Source organism: Calypte anna, chromosome 2, assembly GCF_003957555.1.
Source record: "Calypte anna isolate BGI_N300 chromosome 2, bCalAnn1_v1.p, whole genome shotgun sequence".
Taxonomy (NCBI): Eukaryota; Metazoa; Chordata; class Aves; order Apodiformes; family Trochilidae; genus Calypte; species Calypte anna.
In genome coordinates this window covers 80,992,914-81,016,123 of record NC_044245.1, presented here as the reverse complement: position 1 = coordinate 81,016,123, position 23,210 = coordinate 80,992,914, and the positions used below count along the sequence as shown (strand labels likewise).

General features: G+C 35.9%; 1 protein-coding gene across 1 annotated transcript in view; it reads right to left on the bottom strand.

Moving 5' to 3' along the window:
- ABCA13 (ATP binding cassette subfamily A member 13) overlaps nucleotides 1-23,210 on the bottom strand; it is a 161,822-nt gene that overhangs the window by 83,493 nt on the left and 55,119 nt on the right. The window contains exons 23-33 of the mRNA XM_030444664.1: nucleotides 21,969-22,269; nucleotides 21,016-21,130; nucleotides 19,243-19,572; nucleotides 17,275-17,344; nucleotides 15,680-15,814; nucleotides 14,261-14,398; nucleotides 11,657-11,843; nucleotides 10,652-10,870; nucleotides 8,708-8,904; nucleotides 7,789-7,946; nucleotides 7,173-7,403 (exon numbers count right to left, since the gene is read on the bottom strand). Of these exons, the coding sequence (XP_030300524.1) occupies nucleotides 7,173-7,403; nucleotides 7,789-7,946; nucleotides 8,708-8,904; nucleotides 10,652-10,870; nucleotides 11,657-11,843; nucleotides 14,261-14,398; nucleotides 15,680-15,814; nucleotides 17,275-17,344; nucleotides 19,243-19,572; nucleotides 21,016-21,130; nucleotides 21,969-22,269 (2,081 nt within the window). The remainder of the gene's footprint in view (nucleotides 1-7,172; nucleotides 7,404-7,788; nucleotides 7,947-8,707; nucleotides 8,905-10,651; nucleotides 10,871-11,656; nucleotides 11,844-14,260; nucleotides 14,399-15,679; nucleotides 15,815-17,274; nucleotides 17,345-19,242; nucleotides 19,573-21,015; nucleotides 21,131-21,968; nucleotides 22,270-23,210) is intronic.

Here is a 23,210-nt window from a genome sequence, read left to right as displayed (position 1 = left end):
GAATGTAGTCTCCAAAAAATTACTATCCAGATTGTCAGACACTAATACAGGCTTCTTCAGCCATCCTGCTAGAATACAACTATAAAATTAGTCAAGCTGTCCAGTGGAGTAAACCTGGACATAAGGGAAAAGGAATAATGCCAATAGATACAAAATCACCTATGCAAAGAATTGTTGGCCCACACACAGTATTATCTGCAAAGATTTTTCAGTAGACTACCTGTCTTTGATTGACATTTTATGCTTCTAAACTTTGCCACACATTAGAACTCAGCTACTGCATTTTTTGCCAATGGCATATTGACACTGGCTTCATTGATACCCTAGCTAGAGACTTGTGGGCAGAACTGAAACTGCTACCCCAGATTTCTAGTTGTATCAGTACAAGTAATTGTGATGTACAAAATCCTACAGAACCAACAATCCACAGAGCTCCAGCAAGTGTCCATAGGTTTGTGCAAGCATGTGGGTAATAATGTTATTGAAAGACAATGAAAGGGCAACACAGTCATCAGGCACAGTCAACATCAACAGAATCTGGTCTAACTGATACTATGGGGAGTACTAGGCAACAATGAATGATTTGTAACAAAATCATTAGCATGCATATCCCAAATTGGGAAAAGGTGACAGGATCCTGTTACCTAAAGTCACTGTGAGAAAACTGAAATTATTTTTGTATAACAGTAAAAATCTAAAAATCTACAGTAGATTAAAATTGTTACGGTTCTGTCTTCCTAAGAAGGATGACACACATAACAAGGGAGTTAAAGATCATTTTTAAAGGAAACCGAGCAGAACTGACCAACGTTATAACCATGAGATCTATTTAACTGGTATATATAGTTTGCCAAATAGATTTGTGCTCAGCCTACTACTTCTTGCTTAATCTTGTTTCATGATTCTGTCTACATAAAGTCATTTTAATTCAGCAGAGATGTACTTCATTTGTCAGTCCCTTAGCCTTGAAGAAGCTTAGAACAGCTTTCATGAGTCAGTTATTAAAACTCACACCACTCTTGTAAGTTCAAATGAAAAATAAAATTAACGTTTTCTTATCTTAACCTGAACTGCAATTTAAACAGTGGTCTAGGAACTTCAGATAAAAAGCAAAAAAAAAATAATTACAGAAAATCAGCTACCACAAGCATCTCTAATTGAAAAGCAAAAATACAACCAAGTTTTGCTCTCTCTTGATAAGTCTTGTCTTGCTTTCTCTTCTCTGTTTGGGTAGAGCTACAAGACCTAGGTTACAACTACAGTGTAACCTCCAGAAATTATTAAGAAACTATTTATTTATTCCCACAAAAGAACCTGATATCAGTTATAACAAAAAAAAAATCTTGTTTCCAAGGATCTCATACAATAGATAATAAAAGCCAATCAATTTAAAGTACTTTATAGTTGTGGAGAGACATTACTTGACTTGCTCAGGTCTGATCATGACATAAACCCCACTTTGCTTAGTCAATATAATTGCTATTTAACAGTCATCACTGATTGCATTTGTTACCTGACAGCCTTCAGGGAACACTTTTGGCAATTAACAACTGCAAGGTTAGAAGAAATTCGTACCTCCTGACATTTCTATATTAGACCCTGGAGAGAGATCCTAGCTGCCCAAAGCCATATTCTAATTTGTTGCTTTGGTCTCACTTGCTGATGACTCCTCTGCACACCAATTCTGTCAAACAAACAAAACTAAATTAAACTGAACCAACTAAAACCACAGAGGAATTGCTCCTCTCTGGCTAGGATGAAGGCTGGACTTATGTGCATGTTGCCTACATATATTCAGTTCAGTGCCAAAATTCCTGCTGAGTTCGCACATTGATATTTTCTACTTGAATCATGATATGTCACTTGATAAGAGGATGTAACTGTTCCTTAAAAAAGAAAAAAATGAAGCATTTTCGTAATACATGTTTACAGCAGCTTCACTTACACGGTTATTCTGATACAGCTAAAAAGGCAGAAAGACAGCTGCATCACCCAGTCCTCCTCCTAGTATCCAGGTAGCACTTAAACACACCGTTAAGAATGGAAACCATTAGGGACCATATTGTAATGAAGAAAATACAGTTTGTCTAATGATAATGTGGACAATGTGGACAGAAGAGGTATTAGCCTAACAATGTCATGAACAGAGTACTATCCAAAACACAGAGATATGGAAAAGTCAGGATAAGACACCATGACAGAGAGAAAATGTGTCCTTGCCATACCTAAAGGACTGGATTAAGTCAGCAAGAGAAGGTGTCTTCTAGAACTCAGAAGAGCATCCCCTTCCCTATTGCCTTTGCAATTCCTGCCTGATTTCTGCTTTGGCTTCCAAGTCTATATCTGACCAAGGACTTGTTCAGACAGCTATCTGTAGGGGAACCTGAGGAAATAGCCATTTCCTGCACCTCCCCTAAGCTGCCCTAGAGAGCAACTCCCTGATTTCTTCCCAATTTCTCCTTTAGTGCAGCATCTGAAAACCAAGCCTGGTTCACTGATAGTTTCCTTTATGCTTCATTGCAGAACATTGCAGAACACTTTAATTATCATTGCTAAAAAACATCTTCAGTTGAAATGAAAAAGGGCAGAAAACCAAAGTGGTTGAGAGAAGGAGAAAATGAAGAGGGAAAAATAAAAACCCAACCAACACCTGTAGACAGTTCTTTATCACCTAAACCCACTAATATTTTAGCAACACTTCTGGGCCCTCGTATCTCTCAAATCCCTTGAGTATCCCAAGTTTTTTGCAGTGGGAAAGTGTTAATTGTATGAATTGCTTTCTGTCAGATAATTTGCAACAAGCACCTGCAAAAGAGTAATCAAAATTGTGAGTAGTAACATATTAAGTAATTTAAAAGCCATATAAAAGTCTCTGAAAAGTAAACAGCCTGTGGAATTAGAATCACGTGGATGCAATGTTTAACATTTTCCCAACTGTATTTGTAGATCTTTTTGCTAGGACAGGCAGACTTCTATGAGCATGTCAGTGCTAAATACTTACTGTTCCATACTTGAACCCCTGTTAAGAATCAACAAAATATAGAAATCAAAACAATCTCCCTTTTACTTACTTCCCATTTGGAAAATGTTTACATTTGGCATTCTTTAGCATCACTGCCTTTTCTTTAGTAAGTGAGAAGTACCAGGGAAAGTATCCCATGGACCTTTTAAAGTTTTAAACCTACATATTCCAGGAGGTGTCCTGGCCTATGGCAGGGGGATTTGAACTAGATGATCCTTTAAGGTCCCTTCCAACCCAAATCATTCTATTATTCTACAACATATTTTGCCTTAAATAGCTTCCTTATATAGAAGCAATTTTTCCTCCTACTACATCTTTTATTCACATTGGGGTTTTTTTATTTTCTTCCAGGCAGTCCATGCTCTATATAGCCTTCTGTAGCTACAAGTGTGTTTCACTAAGCAGAACGATGCAGAAAAAGTCTATGAGCCATTCACTCTGGATGACTGTTGGCTGAGGAACTTTTGCAAGCAAGACAATAGTAATACTTCTGTCAAACTTGGATACCACACTCAGAGGGAGACAGATACTTGGCACAGCTCAGAGCCATGGGAAGAAAATTTGTATGCTTTTGACAAAAGTACTTAAAATAGGTAAGAAGTAGCATTCCATCATGTTCCCCTGTGAGCTTTTTTTGCTCAAGGAATAATGTCTGACCAGACAGAAATACTACAGTAAAATAAATTAATATTATTGTACCATAGATGAGTACAACTAGAGTACATCTACAACGAGATGTTGCTTAAGTACGCTCGACAAAACTGAATCTCATTAGAAGCTACATGGTGTTTTAATGCTAAAATATTTAAATGAACTATATGGCTTTCCCTGGAAGGTTTTAGGGCAAACTCTCTGGTCATTTCAATGAAGAGAATTTAAAGTTGGTGTGAGAGTCTGACCTCACTGACTTGAAATTGTCTCAAAAGAAAAATTTTTAAGTGAATAGCCTTGGCTAGGGTGGAGGACCTGGCCTGACCAGAGCTGAGCAGGGGGTGACACCCAGAAAGAGATAAGAACTAAGAACTAAGGGCTGGGTGGAGACTCCTCCCCTTTTCTGAGGGCCTTCAAAGTCGGGATGTCCCTCCAGGCACCATTACCCTGGCCAGGGTGAAGGGAGCCACCTTGACTGTACTGATGCTGATGGACCTGGCTGAGGGGGCTGGAACAAAGCGGGGAGTGGAGCCTGGGAAGAGATAAGAACTGTGTGCTGCCATCTTGAAGAAACTCACTAGGCAGCTGCGCCCCTAGTGGTGACTTTCTCTCTCTCTCTCTCGCTCGCTCATTCTTTCTTCCCACTTTCTTTCCCTTTGGTTCTCCACTTTTCTCTCTCTATCTCTTTTTCCTCTCTCTCTCTTTTGCCTGTCTCTATAATTTACATAAAGTCTACTTGCACCCAACCCTTCCATGGTTGGACTTTGTTTCGCGGATCCAACACAAAAATAAATTTTAATGTTACCTCGGACCGTAACAGTAGCGCTCTACTAATATATATTTTGACACATCTTATTTTGCGAAGATGTTTCAGTGGTTTTGATTGCTCCTCAAAACAAGAAAGCAATAAACTTTGAAACCTCTAGAGTTGCCAGAAAGTGCAACATCATCTCCCAGAGAGCTCTCAGCATACACTTAATTTAAACACCCTTCTATCCTCCTTTTGGTTCTACTAACACTCTTTGGATTACAAGCATTATCAATTACACAAATGCAAATTGTTGGAAAAGATATTTGAAAACTAAAAGTAAGCAAATATATTATTGATGAGATTCAAAAGTGTCAGGAGCTGATTTTGTTAGGACTTCAAGATTTCTTTGAAGAATGAACGGAAGTCTGGTTTCCCTGGAAGAGTAGGATTTTTAGAGAATGCAAGTGTCCCTCAGACTGAAATAGAATAATGGTGAATGTATGAGAGAACAAAAGTAAAGGATAAAATAAAAATCATAGCACATTTATTCCTTTAAAGTCAGAGTCCTTTGTTTCCAGATTGAATTGTTAAAATAGACTAAATAGCACTATTATGTGCTATCCATTTAGTTGCCAATGCAAAGAGGCTCTTTCTCATAAGAAAATGGAGAATTGAGGTTGTAACAACGGCTAATGATGAGATGCAGAGATAATAGAAAGAACCCCAAATTAATGCATTAAGTTTTCAAGCTGAAGAATGATACATCCATATCCAACACCACTTTTAAAGCTTTTTTTTTTTCATATCCCCTGCAGAAAACAACCAAAAGCAAGCTCTCAACTGAATAACAGATGGAGCACACTGGGAATGCTTCTGTGTATTCTGTGACAATACCTCATTTACTTTACAGATACCAGTTCTGGAAAGTTCCATGGTACAGGGATGTAATCATAAAGAGTTCTCAAGATATACATTACTTCAGAAACTATGAAGTTTGGCAGTGAACAGTGTTCTTTCTCATATAACGCTAATTACCCGATATCGTTTGAAAGAAAATAACAGTTTTTCAACAAGCTTTTGGCTTGTCTTGTAAAATTGTATAGCAGGACCATAATTCACTCTATACAATTATGAAAAAAATGTTTATTAAACTGGTATGTTGGGTTCTTTTGCTCCCCACTCTCCCCTGCTTTGCCATAGCAAATGCTTGCCACTTATAAGAGAAACACTGAAGACATTATTTATTTTTCTTTATAAATAATCCAGTTCTGTAAAACTTAAGTTCGAAGGAAATCACATACTTGCTGGTAGACCGCTCTTTGGACTGCAGTTTAAAAAGAAATGTGCAAAAGCAGATCCTTTATGCTTCTGCAGGGTCTTAAAACTCTGTGGCATATCAATATAGTCCTAAAGATGACTCTCAGAGGACCACATCAGGATACCACAGCTCCATAAGGTTGCGTATTGGTTCGATAAATTTCATGAACTATTGCCATTTTAGGTTTATGTGCATTATCAGGGCTCTATTTATACTTCTTCCACAGATTATATAAGATGAAAAATTCTAAACTTGCAAAACAAAACCAGAATTGTTGATACAGTTTCATATACCTTCACCCATAATTCATATATGCATAGCTCATGCAAGAAAAATGCAAAGCATAAGTGGTATCTGACAGGCCTTGAAGGGTATCATCTTCATAACACCAGGAAAGATGAGCATCTCTCCTAGGGGAGTTCTTGTGTTCCAGTGGACCACAGAACTCATACTCATATATCATAGCATCTCATATTTCCACAGAACAGAAGAAGGGCTGCACCCCTTTTCTATACTAAGTATTTATCGCTCTATATATAAAAATATATCACTCTACAGGAGCTTGTATTTCATTATTTTTTGTTGTGGGTTTTTTTGTTGGTTTGTTGGAGTTTTTTAGGGTATTTTTAAATATGTATTATACTTTCTGGTAGAAAACAGCCAAACTTTGTCTAATTATAGGTAATCACTGGAGAAATCAGTTTCTCAAAATGATACTGAATGAATTGTGTCATTGCTAAAAATAAATGTATTTTGTACAATAAAAAAACGCTGACAATATTCTCTTATCATCACTTGAAGGACTTAAAAAAATATTTTTGTAAAAGGATCATGTTCATTTATGTATTTAAGTGTCTGCCTCTCTAGGCACACAAAATACTCTTTAGGGATTTCTCCACAGTTTGGCTAAGTCATAAACTTGAGAACTTTGTAAGTCAGAGAGTTCACAGCAAATTTTTTTTCCATCCCAAGAGCTACCTGAACAGAACATGCAGCCTTGCAAGTTCAAAGCTCATTCCAGTGCTAGAGATTCAGGACAAGAGTTTTTCTCATTAAATCAATTACACATTAGATTTTCCTTCAGTAAATGCAGAAACAAACATTTAAGTGTTACACAGTTCCTCAGCCTTCACATTGGATTCTTGAAACAAGAAATAAGTCATAGTAAAGCAAAACTACAAAATATAAATTTTATCTGAGGTCTTTGTGTTTTGTTTTGGGGTTTTTTGTGGTGGGTTTTTTGGTGGGTTTTTGGTTTTTTTGGGGGGGGCTTATGGGGGGAATTGGTGTTTTTTGTTTGTTTTAATGAAACATCCTTCTCACAAGAAGCTGTTGTGCAATATGAAAGATACATTCACGAGTAACGTAGGAAGGTAATACAGAATTCTTTAACCAAGAAAATGGACATAACACAGAAAAACTAAAAGTACCTCTTCCAAAGTGGTGTCAGAAATGCCATAGCCAGTCACATGTAGATGATGAAGGCTTTTATCTAAAGCCTGAAAAAGACCATTAAAAGAGGTCTTATCTGCATTTTCTGGAATCACATAGGTCAGCTCAGTCCCACTGTTCTCTTTCAAGAAGGCTTCTGGGATGTGAGTCTGTACCAAAGATGTGACCTGAACAATATGCTTAGGATCCTGGATTTCAAACACAGAGGGCTACGAGGAAAGAAAGATAATTATGTTAGCAGGTCTGTAGGACTTGGTAGCAGAATTCATTCAGGAAAATTTCCACTGGTGATACTGCATCAAACCTGGGATGCAGAAACTACCTTCCAGAAACAAGGAACAGAGCACTTTTCAGAACAAAGTCGAAATGCATCCTTTTCCAAGATGTTACTGTGTTCTTCTAAATAATTGATTAATTATAAACAATAAGAACAACAATAGCACCCACCCAAAACAACCAAGAAAGCTGATAAAAACCTGGCTCTCTAATAATCCGTGACACCTATTATTTCCTGTCAGGGACATGCAGCTCCCTTAGAATATTTACAGCTATTATTTGGCATGCACTGTTGTGAACAGACCATTTTTAGTATACCTTTTTTATGAGTGTTAGGCTGTGTCCCTGGCCATATCTTTCTCTCAGATAGGAGGGGGAGCCACAGCACCTCAGCTGGCCACGCTGCAGGATGGCAATGTGATCACTGAGAACCTCTGCTTCATCAAGGTGGTGAGTGGTAAAGATCAGTGTGCAACCTGCATCAGAAACATTGGTATATGTCTACAAAACCGGGTTTCTATAGGAGCACCTCTTGCTCTCACAAGGGACCTTTAGCCTTAGAGGGAACTTGTTTCAGGTCCCTTCAAAACCTAATTGCAAGACACAAACCAAACTTTCATTCAGAGGTAAAGTTAAATTCTGGTCTAAACTTGCTCTGTGTTCTGTTACATATAGTAAGCAGTACTAAGCCATTACAATTTAAAGCTGTTTTAAAAACTTAAGAGATTCTGTAAAACAATGTAGCAGCAGTGTTTGTTTCAATGGAACATTCACTCTGAGTTATTACAGGTAACTGAGTGCTCACTAACTGAAGAGGTAGCTTCCAGTTTTTAACCCTATGGCACTTAGAAAAAATAATGTAGCAGACTGAGTGATGAGTCTATTTTCTTTAGAAATATATATGCAACTATATACTAATGAGTGGAAAATGGGAAATGAAAACCAGAAAATAATTGAGAAGGTAACAGAAAAAGAAAAGAGAAAAGAAAGTTCAGTACAGGATGCAGAACAAGAGTTCTAACCTCTGTTAGACTGGGTATCTTTTTTGTTAGAAGGTGATTCTTATAATATCACTTGGCTGTTTTAGTGTCTGATATTTTATTAAATGTTACCTGTAAAATTAATTTGTTTAGGTACTGTATAGCAATACTAATTATCCAACTATCCTATTTAAATTTCTTAAATCAGAATTCCAGAAAAGAAAATAAGCAGCAAAATATGTGAATAAACTTTGTACCAGCTTTGTACTTTAGAAGAACATCCCAGATGCTACGGCGAGAACATGGATCTACTCCACTTGTGGGCTCATCTAGAACAACTGTCTTGGAGTTTCCAATAAAGGAGATGGCAATCGACAGCCTCCTTTTCATTCCCCCAGAAAGAGCTCCAACAGGTTTGTACTGGTGTTGGGATAAATCCACATCTTCCAGAGCTCTGGAATAGGAGTGCAGAAACAGAATGAATTTTGAAGAAGTTTTTCTAGTCACACTGTGTCCATTCATAGCTGAATTTCTTTACCTAACCAAGTATAAACACTCATGATCACCTGAAACACAAAACCTGGATAAGTATGGTACAGGATAGAATAGACAACTTTGAAATTAAGTCAAGTAAAATCTATAACAGCTGGCTTCATGATTTCAGTAAACCCTTAAACCATGGCAAAGACATTTAGTTTCATAAATCAATGCTTCAGTTTTTGCAACTATATACAGTTTTTGACTGTATATGCAGTCTGTAAACCATGCCATTTACCCTGACAGAATTTTTCATTTTTAAGAAAACAAGTTTCTCTAGTTGTTGCATAGATACATATATATCCAAGAAAATTATTTTTAATCTGTTTAGAAGCCATCTTTTCTTCACAAATAAAAAGCTAATTTTGTTTCATTGTTTTGTTACTTTTCTAATTTTCCCAAAGTATTGAAAAGCCTTCATTTCCCTTAAAAAAACTATTTTTTCTTAGTAGCGAGGCCTGCAGAGGCCTGAGTATTCATATGTGCCATTGGTATGACAGATTGTTGCTGGAATTAAAATTCAGCAGTCTAACTGCAATAAAATACAGGATATTATTTTTCATAAATTTTAACCAAACACTAGTGTTGGTTTGTCCTTGTTGTTCCACAGTTTTTCTCTCTCTAGAGAAAGAATTCATTGTCCCACACCAGAGATTTTTGAGATCAAAATTTTAAAACAAGCTTTTATGACAGGTATTAAAAAGTAAAACACACTTGGCCACAAAATGTGTCTGCATGTGCCTCAGTGTACACTTAAGGAGAAGTCCCAGCAACCTGGCATTTTTTGCACTGAACCGTGGAAGTGTCCAGCCCTCCACACAGCCTAGCATAAATCAGAAGATATGCAGAAACTATTTACACAGCCTCATTATTAGAAGAACATACATTTTACTCTTAAAGTTCTCAAAATCCAGTAGCTTATTAGTGAATAAGATCTCACCTTGTATGCATGGCTTACCAGCAATTTAATATACATGATGCAAACTCCAAGAGGATCTAGTCCTATATCAAAGAAGTAGCAGCCTAAAAACACTAACATTTTTAGTCTGACAAGTGGCAGATCCTTCAAGGTCATGCCAGAGCTCTGGTTTGTTTTTCCTGTTGGATTGTTTGTGTTTAAACTCCTTCACTTCTTGAACATATTTAAAGTCTGAATTGGACAAAATAAAAAAGATGAAAGACTATTTAAAAAGACTGTAACAAGCACTGTCTTGCCCTGCTTTTTCTGGTTTTCCAATCTTGCCTCTACAGCAGGTGAGAGAATACAAGATAAGAAACACATAAATTCAGTGTTAATTTACCAGAAAACTCAGGGCAAACGCACAATAGTTTACTTTCTATATGCCTTTCCAGCAAGGTGTGAGGTAAGGCAGGAAGTTACCAGGTTAAACATCTCCACCACGGTCCACTTGTTTATTTGATGGTTCTGTATACTTTTGAAAATTGACAGTCACTACAATTACATTAAGTTAGAGATTAGTAAAATAGGAAACCTATTTTCAAGACGTTTTCAAGACATGAAGTGTGACAACAACTCATGGAAAACCTGCTGTCTCCATTTGCTTCTTCTTGCAATTTTGCTTTAGCATTTTGTTGTTTGAGTGGCTTGTAATAGACTCTGCTGGTGTGCTTGACAGATTGCATCAAACAAAAGGAAAACTTACCCAGTGACTTGCTGATTCAACTGTTCTTTTGTCCAGTCAGGTGCCTTCACTGATCCATAAAGCAGCAGATGTTCTCGCACTGTTAATATGTTGAACAGGACATCATACTGGGGGCAGACACCAAGCTCTGCCCTGATGGCAGCAAGATCAGTACGGATGTCCTTTCCATTTATAATAACAGTGCCAGAGCTTGGTGGATACAGACCAGTTAGCAGTGATCTGATACAAGAAAAGAGAAAAAAAAAATCAGCAAGGTCTGTAGTATACAGCTCATACTTGCATTTAGCATCCAGAGCAGCACCAATTCAGTTGACTGTAGCTATAGAAACACAGTAATGTTTTGGGCTTCTTTAAAAAAAAAAAAAAAAAAGAAAAAAGAAAAATCATAACAATCCTTCATTTCCTTACTTGCAGAATAAAATCAATTTTTTCTCAACCAAATAAAATGGACCATTTTTTCTTTTTCACATGTGTATTCTAGCTGAGGAATAATTCCTAACTGGGTCCCATCCTGCATCATTGGTTTATTAAAACTTATCAGTCTTAACATAAAACCAGAAATATATAGACTTCTTAATTGAGGCTTTTTAAAATGTCACTTTAACTTTGTTGTTTTCATTTCCAGTCAACTGCTGAGAAAGAAGTCCTTTGGAACATCCAGGAACAAAGCTCAAAACCTGATAAAAATCCACCTTCTCTATCTGATGGTAGTACGCATGGGATTCCAGAAAAAAGAATACCACTTCTCTGAGATGTGGTCAGCTCCACTGTTAGACATACCCAGCTCCTACTCAAGCTGCTCCTGAATCATGGTTTCAATGGCATAGAGGACCCAGTTCTCTATTTGTTACATTGCTTTTGTCCACGTGCTTTAGGGAGTTTAGTAAATATTTAATTGGGGGAAAAAAAAATCAAAATTATAGGAAAGAGCTCACAAACTCTTGGAAGTGAGGAAGCAAATCAGAGATCACAAGAGAGTGTAATAGTATTAAACGACAGACTTACATAACTGTTGTCTTGCCAGCTCCATTAGGTCCCAAGAGTGCTGTGATCTGACCTCTATGGAAAGTGAGGTTGAGATCTTTAACAGCAGCTTTCTGGCCATCCACATGTTCTTTGGTGAGAGACAGCAGCACCACACCAGTGGTGGCCCCTTCTCTGCAGGGGTCCTTCTGGCCCAGAGGTGCTGGCTCTGTATGAGGAAGAGCAGCAGATCAAGAGGTTTGCTGAATCTAAACATAGAGGATTTTTTATCTATGGAATAAGAAATTCACTCAGTCCCTATTGCTGCCTAGCAAAGCTTAGAACAGATGTTCAAATGCTCCAATCTGACATAAGCTCCACTGAAATCAGAGGCCATGCCAGTTAATATTTGCTCAGAATTTGGCCTACTTGCATTTTTAAAAAGCAACCTAAAACAATTATGCCAAGTTGTGTGCATGACCATATGTGTCTCCATAGAGTCCTACAATATTTGTCATAATTTATTTCTCCTAGAAAACACACTTATAATATCATAGCTTGAATAATCATTTTACACCCATAAGTATGAGAGAATTCTATCCATGTGAACTACTCCACATATTCCATCCTGTTTCAGGCACATAACATTAACAGGCAGAGTCAGTTAATCCTCTTAATTCCTTCAGTCAACAAAGCAAAGCAGATCTCTGAGAAATAATTCAGAGCAGCAGTCCACTCTTAACAAAATTCAAAGTTCTAACTTTGAGGTAATCAGCTCAGCAAACTGAGATGACCATATGGCACAGATCAAGTTGACTTTCTTGATATGCCAGGAGAAAAAGCTGGTACTGCTTTCCAAACATGAGCACAGTCAATCACCAGCTCCATAAAAATATTATTGAAATGTAATAATTAATTGACCCACTGTAACTAAGAAGGCTGGCAGTGGGATTTTTTTTAATTTTTAAACAAAAGCAAACCAAATTGGAGTGTTAGTCCAAAGAAACTGAAACTATTATGGATGAGAACGATGACAAAAAAGAATTATGGTTAAAATATATACCTTATGTATCAAAATACATTAATTATCTATTCTTATATTATGGTCATAATTTCCAATTTATGTAATTATTTTATACATGATTAAATAAAACAATAATAAATGTAACAAAAGACAGAAGCATTATATAAAATTATATAAATATATACATATATAATTATTTCAAGGATTGTTTTGTTTAGTTTGTGAATGAAAAAGTTTTTTGCTCCCTCCACAATCAATTTTATGTTCAGAAATATTTTCTTCCAGAAGCTTAGGCTGCCTTCCAGCAAGGCAGCCAGAAGCTGTAACATTTCTGAGGTCCTTTTACCCTCAAGCCTGTCTTACAGATAGCTTGTCTATCTTTTGGTCTGGAGACTAAAGCCACCACCAAACATTATTCATGCCCTTTCCATTGCTTCCTAAATTTGCACGTTTGGAATATCACAGAAGAACTTGAAGTATACAGTGAGCCTCAGACAATGTACATAAGGTAAGATTCAGATGAATAGCTCCTGACTGCTTGCAAACAGTAAACTGATCACCCTAGGACTTCTCTTAAGAGCAATTCCAAGTGGATACATTCAGCACCTAAGTCTCTGCCAGTCCTACTCGAGTCTGAGTTCCAGCTCACAGAAACTTCACTTCAGCCTTTCCCTGACAGACATCTGATTTCCAAAGTGTTTTCCACCTCCATTGAACAAGTCCTTATCTGGGCTAAATGGAACGAGTGAAGAGAATGCCAAGGAGCAAGGCACTTTGGTGTTACAAAGAAATTATCTATGAGTGCATTTGTCCTGTTGTCAGTCAGTAGAATGATGCCCAATTCTTATGAAAGAGAACAAGTTCCTTTGTGTGCATTGCACACAGGCAATTTGCTACCAAGCACGAGGTGCATCAGTTCAAGCTGAGGAGACGAGAGAAGAACACATCCACAAAGTTGTGAGCAAACACTTGGATGACTTGAGCCAGAGACCACACTAGTAACTTTTCAGGACCAGAGGAGTATTTTTTCCTTTGCTTTTCAGAGAGGATACAGTGAACCCAAGGGGAAACATTGAAAATCTTCCATTTAATTAAGGAACAATGACAATTATCTCAACAGAATGAAATAGTAACAAATTGCAGAAATTCAGGTAAAATTCATACTGATATTTTTTCCACGAATGCTTAAAGAACAGTAAAGGTCAGACAAAAGGCAGACAAAAATCAGTTAAAATAACATTAGCTTTTTAAACAAAAGAAAAAAAAAAAGAAAGGAAAAAAAAGCCCAAAACCAGATACATTCAGAATATGAAAGGGTTCAAGGAACTTCAGAGGATCCTAACAAAGTAAAAAGGATAAATACAGGGACATGATGAGCCCAAGAAACACTTGTTACATTTTTAAAAAATATTTGTGTACAATAGTTTTAACTGAACTATTCAAGCATTACAGCACAATTAACAGTTAGTATATACAGTGTTCAAAATATATTCTATATAGTGGAGAAGAGAAAGGAACAATATAAAAACACATAGGACCAAGCAATGATAAAAACAGATTGATCAAGATTAGCACAACTTTCAGAAAAGCACTGGTATTAAAATTCTTCTACAACTACAAACCTTTTCCTTGGATGTTTTCATTGAAGAAAAACATACTAGAATCCAAAAAATGTCTCTTCCTCCTCTCTGCACCACACAGGTTCTTCCAGTAGGAAATGGTAAAGGGAAAGTACCATCGTTTCTTTATTCCAAATTTTCCTAGACAATAATTATCATAGAAACTTTTGCAAAATTTATAGCAATTTCATATTTTTTTGTGCACTACTAATGTCCTCTCATTACTTACAAAGAGCCAGTTACACCATTTAATTAGATTAAACTCTTAGATGCACTTAACAAACTTCAATAAAGCAAATAAATCATTTGGCCACACCACCAGGTCCTGCCATAAAATAACCAATCCTCAGTGATACTATGCTCTTCCCTATAAACCAAATCAGCTTTTAAATCATAGATTTACCAATATGTAGGTACAGCCTACCATAACCTTGCAACCTAGAGAACACAGACTGCATCAACGAGCCTGCCAAGATAGGGTCTTGGGTTTTATTATAACAATAGTCCATTGTACCATTAATTAAGGATTAGGCTTCCTGTACTGTCTGTACCATTTAAATACATCAACCCGCATAGAAAACATTTACAGTAGCACACAAACAAAAGAAGCAAAAGTATGCTCCTACACACAACCTAAACTTTGGCATTTCAGGCTTCACTCAGTAATCACACAATAAACTCTCCTTGTATTTGGAGTTACATATCATTGACACTGAAGGGAAGATGTCAATTTAAGCTAAAGGTCACAAAAATCGGTTGTATATTCCACACTTCCTTAACTTTCAAGGCACAATTAATATTTTATTGTTATATTTTTAAACCAAATACAGAGTAGCTGAAAGGTGAGATATGAAAATCAAAGGAAAGGTAAATTTCAAACAGCTATTTGAGGCACTCGGCAACAATTTAAAAATGCATCAGCTAACTCAATATTATTCACAAAACTTGGTTAATTAAAAAAGAAATTATTTAGTTTTCTTTATGCACTGGAAGGCAGAGTGACGAGGAGCAAAGTACCAGGTAGTTCAAAGGGTTTGTGATCTGAAATCCTCTTCATAGGTTTCAGCCCAAGTACTGACTCAAAAGATTCACTATTTTCACAGGAAGTTTTCCTACTAGACTGACTTCTGTTACTGTGAACTAACAATTCCTAAGTCCTTCATATATTAGTCATCCTTGTAAGAAAACAAAGGATATTTCATTCCTGGCTACAAATTCTAATTAATGTGTTAGCACTACTCAATATTTTTGTGTGTAAGAATACTTTCTTACCTAGTCCCTAAATGGAGTCAGGCAGTTTTGCACACTTAAACTTCAATTCATAAAAGATACATTTTTGTTTTAGTTGCATACAATGAACAAAGATAATTCTATCCATTTCATTCAATAACTTCTTCAAAAACATGAAATAAGAACTCTTACCAGGAATAATATTGCTGAAATACCAGCCACTTATAAAATATAAAATGGAGTCAAAGAACATCATCCAGCACATCCACCCAAAGGTCATGTGTCCTCCTTGTGCAATTGACTGGTGTACATTATTCCACTGAATTCCTGGTAGTAAGAGCAATAATAATAAATGTTTTTCAAAAGGTCAAATCTAAATCAGTCCAGCATTAAAGATCAGAAACACATCAACACTGCACACTTGTGGGTATTTAAGCAGACACAAAAAAGACTGTAGTTAATAACAGTAATTCTAATGAACAGAAATGAATTGCTATGCCTCTGTAAGCCTCTGTTTTGAACAGCAGGTGACACAGCTGCTGGGAAAATGCAGAGGAACTGTTGTAGAAAGGTCTGGTTATGAAGTTTTAGCTGGTCCTTAATTTAGCCAAAGAAAAAGAACTCTGACTGTCTGATAAAATGGAGCACTGACCTCTTCAATGAATCAGACCTTGTGCCAATCTGCTGTTATAAAGAAATGGGTTACACAAAGTTTAAAGTAATTTCTATATTGCTAAATCTAAAAATTTAAATCCATGAATAATAACAAGGAAGTAATTTCTTGTGTGTGTTGACTGCATTCAGGAGATAAACTCACTGAATATTCTACCAATAAATTGTTATGTTGCAGAAAACATGAAAGGAAAAAGGGTCAAAACACCTGTACTACAGAGAAAGCAACCATATGGCTGAATAAAAAGCAAAAGTAACCAAACTGTAGATTAATATGAAGCACTGTATTTTCTTCTTTAAATGCTACTTTACTTGAGGTACAGCAAGTCACAATACTGTTTCTATACTTGGTTTTCTACAATTGTCCAGAAAAGCAGGTTTTCTGCAAAACACGCCTTGTCCTTTCATCAGTAAGGTTGAGCCATTTTGATGAAGTGTCCGGTGAAAAATTTAAATAATATTTTCTGCAACTGTCTCTTCCTCTCTTACCAACTTTTATATCATTATGATAGTTTTTCAATGCCTAGTGGTTTGAAACATCCACTGTCATCAATATCGATCTGCTATAGTTGTAAAAAAAATATACATAATTGCATATTCTTTCTAGACATTTATCAAGGGCTCAGGAATTTACTTCTTACTTTCCTAAAATTCAGCATCAATGTGGGCTCTTCTTAGCTTGGGGATAGTAGGGATCACCATGTTAAAATACATAGAAATCTATCAGAACATTCAGCCAGTTTCCAAACAATTTTTTCTTGTGTAATAAATGAAATATAAAGTTAATACTTTATACTTATTCGCTAAACACAAAGTTTATCCTTAGTGAAACAGAACAATTTTATTTACTGAATACACTCATTTTATCAGGATGGGAAAGCTTGCCTTCAATCAGTATTGCAAAGAGAGCAATACTAAGATCACTTTAATTTACTGCTAGAAAGTGGCACAAGCTTAACTTGGTTTTCAAGCAACACTAAAGAGGTTTTTGTTCTGCTAGGATCTATCCTGCTTATTCATGATTAGATTGTTTTTCAAAACAAGATGTAAAGCCTCTAAAAATGTAGTCTTTTATGTAATAATTGCAAAGCTTTTCTACTAACCAGAGAGCTTACCTGTTTCTTGACCCTCGAAAAATGTAATGAAAAATACTCCTTGCCCAAAGGCAGTTGTAGACAGAAGACACTACAACAACAGAGGAGAAATAGGATTGAAAAATAAACAAAACATGTCATCAACAAGTTCCATGAAATAAAATAACCTATGATACTAAAAGCAAACACAAAATAAAATAAATAGACCTTTCTTTCACAGAAGCTAGTGGTCACTATTTCCCTTTTAACAAAACTCCCCCACATAGAGCAGTAGTATTAGCTCCACTTTAAAAAGAGATCCACTGACATGGTTATTAATATTAGAAAGTAATACGTCATTTTATAGAAAGTTATGTATTCAATATGTGGTAGATTTTTATGGTGTGTATGTGTAATTATGTGTAACACTCTAAAAGCATGCAAAGGAGTATACTTTCTATAGTAAGAGCAGTGGTCCTACTCATTTTTGTAAGACCAGAACTTGAGAAGGGAGAGGGAACACTCACACTGGCTCTATATGCTGAAACAGCATTTATGTGAAAGGAAATAACATTTGACATCCAAGAAGCAACATAATCATGCTCTATCACAAAAACATAATATGGAAAATAAGCAAATTACTGATGGAAGCATAAGGAAGCTTCCTTCCATAGCAAGGAAGTATGACTGATTATCAGTGGAAAAACACTGGCAAGCCCATGAAAGCTGAGGGGGTGATCCAAAACAAGACTAAAATTAATAGACATCACTCAGAGAAAGTTCTGCAGTTTGAAAGTGAGCTGAAATCTCTTATTTTAATATAATGCAGTTAAATAAGGTTCTAAAAATTTATAATAAGATGAACACAACCTTCCAGCTGTCTGAAGAAACAAGTATAACATAGGCTGCATATAGAAAAAATCAAAATCATTAGTGGATTACATTTTTGTACAGAGAAGTTCATGTGAATTCCCATCAGCTGAGTCCCTGCCTCTTACTACATTGCTAAGGTTTCACCATCTGCTTGGTAGCATCACTCCTCTCTTCAAAAATTACTGCCTTTTTCACATGCTGCTGCCTCTAATTTCCAGCAAATGTGGGATACCTGAAGTTATTTTGAGGTAATAGATTTCAAAGTGTGCAAGTTATCTGATGAGTACTTTTCCCCTCTGTGTTGCCAAAAGGAAAGGGGGAAAAAAAAAACCAAAAAGGGAAAATCAAGGAAAAAAAGCAACAAACAACCAGAGAACAAGAAATAGAAAAATAAGGCATTCTGCCCTATTTTTGCCCTGATTCTTCAATGTTTACTTGTATGCAAAGAACCAAATTATTTTATCTGGCAGATTCAAACTGAATTTTTAGTAGTGTATGAGTTATTCCACCAGATTAATACTGTACGTGACTTATTTTGAAAGAGTGAAGCCATAACATGTGAAATAAGGTCTACATTGTATGATAGTGATATATAATGTCCTAGTCAGGGATATTGTATTTTATGACATAAAACAGCCTCTGGCCCACATAAAACAGGAAAAGACTCAGAAGAACTGATGCCAGAGAAACACATTTTTCAGACTGTATGGCTAGATTAACACTGGAAAAATTTCTGAACTAATGCCCCATTGCACTCAACAGAGAATCAATCACTAGTTTTCCTCCAAACAAATAACAACTTTATGGAGTGGTATGTCATCAGGTGTGCTCAGAAGTACACAAACATTACAAATATTTTGAAGCAAAAAGAAGGAGAACTCATGATCTTGAGGAATGCATCTTTCTTATGGTTTCTGTAGGATTTACAAAATTTTCCTGAAAAAGTATTTTTTTATCCCTTTCTACATTCAAAATATTCTTTCATTTGGGTATCTATTAAGATGATTTATTTCCGACGACACAAAACCAAAAAAAAACCTGGGGAAAAATAAGTACGTTATAGTCTAAAGTTTCAAAACTATTGAAATCCACAGCATAGTTGAGGGAGAAAAATTAGAAAAGGAAAAAAATATTTACCATTATAATCTGGTTGATGAAACTCAACTGGCTTTGCAGGACCAACAGAACTATGTAGGGTAAAAAACTGATCATATACATCAGGCTGGCACAGAGAGCTGCTGTATCAGCACTGCTAAAAAATGATCCCAAAAAATAGCTTAACATAATCACTGTAACTCCAAAATCCAGAAGAAAAAAGAAGATGAGGAAGCCATTGCTATAAGCAAAGATACCACTTGCTTTCAAAATGATGGCCAGAGCACAGCTGCTTATTGTGATTACAATGACATTCTCCAGAAACCAAGCAAAGAAATGAATGGCTGGATGTACACCCATTGTCTTCATATACTGCAAGACAATACAGCAAAGAGAGTTAAAGTTAGGAAACAAATTTTCTTCCTTTTTTTTTTTCTACTTTTTTATTTCCCTTCCTTTTTTTTTTATTTTTAAATTTTTTTATTTATTATTATTATTTAAGCAGACCATGTTGCTACCAAGACACTACCAGCTCTCCAAAGGATGTCATCCTCGCCTTAAATTGCTCATCTTGTTTCTCTTTTCCCATGCTACTTCTGCTCTCACCTGGATCAAACACAGTTCTGAGCAGGGCTGCCTCTAAGTTTATCACATACCAACTGAATTAATCCCAGTGTTCAGATGTGACTCTCGCATGAGGTTGCAGGACCAGATGTCAGATTACTGGGTCCTTCAGTAAGGAGTTTGCCTTTTTATACTCTAAAAAGTACTGAGGATATATACAGCACTACACAAGCAAAGGTTTTTTCCAGCCTGTTGCTGAACTAAAACAACATTTGGATACGATATATCAACATTTGGATATGATAGCAAACTTTGATGTATTAGCATGCAAATAATATATCCATGTATGAGGTATCACCCCACTTAAATCAAACAAACAAACAAACACATATACATGTGCCATGGTCTAGCAACCGCAACAGTGGTTCAAGGGTTGGACTCTATGATCTCTGAGGTCCCTTCCAACCCAGCCAATTCTATGATTCTATGATTCTATATATATGCTTCCAGAATATATATATATATATATATATGCTTCCAGAAACATATTAATAATACTTCTGAAGCATCTTTCATAAGATGAGCAAAAGTAAATTTATTAAGTTGATTTACTGTTTTAAAGCATAAAAGAAATAAAGCCTTACACCACAAAGTTTAGAGAAACAAGATAATTTTCCAAAAGAAAAAAGATTATTCCAGCATATAAATACCACTATAATTGTTTTTAAAATATATATGTATTTATACATACAAATATGTGTCATATAATTAACTGTCCTTCCATGGGCTTAGCACCTGCTAAGACTAGCCGTTGATACAAGCAAATAATTGTCTTATTTTTCCTGTGTCATCCTCCCTCATATGTCTGATATTTACACAGTACATGCCAAATTTTTAATTTGGTTTAGGAACATTTTTTCATTTTAGATCACATATAGTGAAAGATGAAAAACAATACAAATAAAAACAACTCTAATAATAATTACTTCTTCCAAAATATAGTTTTCAGCTTCAAGTTTTATGGATCTTCTGGTTGTTGCTTTTTGTTCTCTTTTTACTAAGAGGACTGATGCTCAAATAATGTCAGGCTGAGTAAGCAGCTAGAGCTAGAACATGCTGCCCAGAAGAAACAAGTGAAAACACACCTAGCTTGATTATAAGCACATAAAAGTAGCTCAAAGTTCATGTTTTGTACTTTAGTACACCTTAGTTAATCAATTTTATTTTCAGGTATTCTAATCTACCTCTTACCTCTTCAAGATTAATTTCTCTTTCATAAACCAGCTTGCGAACCATGCCAGCAACTGAAACCATCCATGTTAACATCATCATAAGTGGGAAAAAAAATCCTATATTATTCAAGAATCTGTGAAAGAACATTCATGCAAAGCTGTTAGCCCGTAAAGGTAAAATATTTTTTAGCATAATGTTAATAGGTTAATACTGGGACTATCTTCAAAATATGTACAAAACACCTGACACAAGCAATAAGAATTACCCTTGCTCTGGTTGAAATTGCTTATTTTTCATGAAACAAACTAAACAGATGTATTGGTACTATAACATTTTCTTAGTATTTGCCAGCAATACAACTGATGTAATCAATCTTCGAGGTTCCATTAAAAGTTCAAGAGATTTCAGATTTGTGTCTTTGCTAAAGTAATATATTTGGACAAAAAAGAATGACATTAGCCAGTCAACTTCTGCCCCACTTTAACAGATTTATTACCACTGCCTAATTTTACATTCTAATATTCAGGATGCTTTGATACTTTTAAAAGGAACAATCCTACATTTTTCTTTTGCTTCATCAACCTTACACTGTATTTCAACACCTACCAGGGACCAACTTACAGCTTGTGTACACAAGAGCTAAGGATGGAAAGTGGATTTCTGAGCATACAGTGTTAGTTGAACAGTATGTTGACAGACTCTGACCATCAGACAACTCTACAGTATATATATATATACATACATATATATATACAGGGGTAATTTGCCACACAGAAGTTGTATAATGTGTCATGGTCACAGCTGTTAAACAATACTTGCTATGCTGCAGTATTCTGGTACTGGTTATACTGGTTCAGTCCTGTGCTGAGATATACATTCATCCACCACAAAGACCAAATTGCTTCCCAAGTTTGCTAGCACTAATCTAATAAGGGTAACATTTTGAATTAAAAGCCTGAAAGTTTACTTACAGATCACTCGTATGACAAGGGTAAGGCATGGCTTGCACCTGAATGGCTGGCTCTGAGGTATCTGTCCCAGTCTGTGCTGAAATAATTGCCCTTTCAATCATGTCTTGCAGAGGAATGAAGATGTGGTTGTATTTAAACCCATCAGCTGGCAGCTTCTGGGGATGGGATTTCCACGCTGGGTTTTTAATCAGATCTGTTCTCATGCTGTAGAGAACACTGGTTCTAATTGTATATGAAATGTGTTGTGGAAGGAGATTGCCAGAATCCTGTGTCTTGTTCCCTGGTGTGTCAAAGATGATACCTGACACAAGAAGAAAAGCAGCTTCATACCCAGGCTTACATGGTTTATGCTATTTTCATAGCTATCTCATGGCCAATTATACAACAGTACAACACATTCACCTGTCAGAGCAGGTCCCTAAAGTTTCTTGAGACCTCCAACACAAGAATGGTGGCTTCATAGAGACCTATATTTTTTCCTTCATGAATAGAAAACGTAAAAAATTATTCACACTATAATTAGGTTTGTAACAACCATTTTAACCTGAGAAAATTCCTTCTGTGATTTGTTTTTCTGGTACCCAGTCCACTTTTTGAGGACTGATATCAATTCCACAGTGAAATGTGTGGCCATAAATTTTGTCCATCAGGGGATATCAATCCCCGGAAGTGAGTGACAAAGTAAATAGTACCAAACAATTAAAATTCACTAAACCCACTAAAATTCAAATTAAAAAGCTGTTTGTCTTTTTTGTTCTTAGTTAATTACAAACCTTCTGGTTTAGGTTTAGCACAGCAGAACTTTCACGTTTATTGTCCCTATCTTATTATTAAAAATAATTTTAAATAAAGAAAGAAAAAAAAAAAAAAAGAAAAAACAGATCAAAGTTTAATCTGTATCTGGAAAATTGAAGTCAAACACAGCAGGCTGGCTGTATTTTCTTTCTGGATGACCCAGACTCTTTAGGACTTCCTGATGAATGTGAAATGTTGGTTGTTTTTTTTGTTTTTGGTTTTTTTTTTTTTGCCTTTTGGTGATGTCTTACCTACAGCCTGGCTCACTGAAAGATAATACTATATCAAATACTTTACTGTAAAGCTAATTTTTTCCAACTGGCCAACATTACTTTCCCACTTATGCAAACATTTAATTTCCTAAAGCACTTAATGAGGCTACAATGGCTTTGAAGGCTACAAACAAAGAAAGAAAGGAAAATTCCAGTTTAGTTTCATAACTTTTAT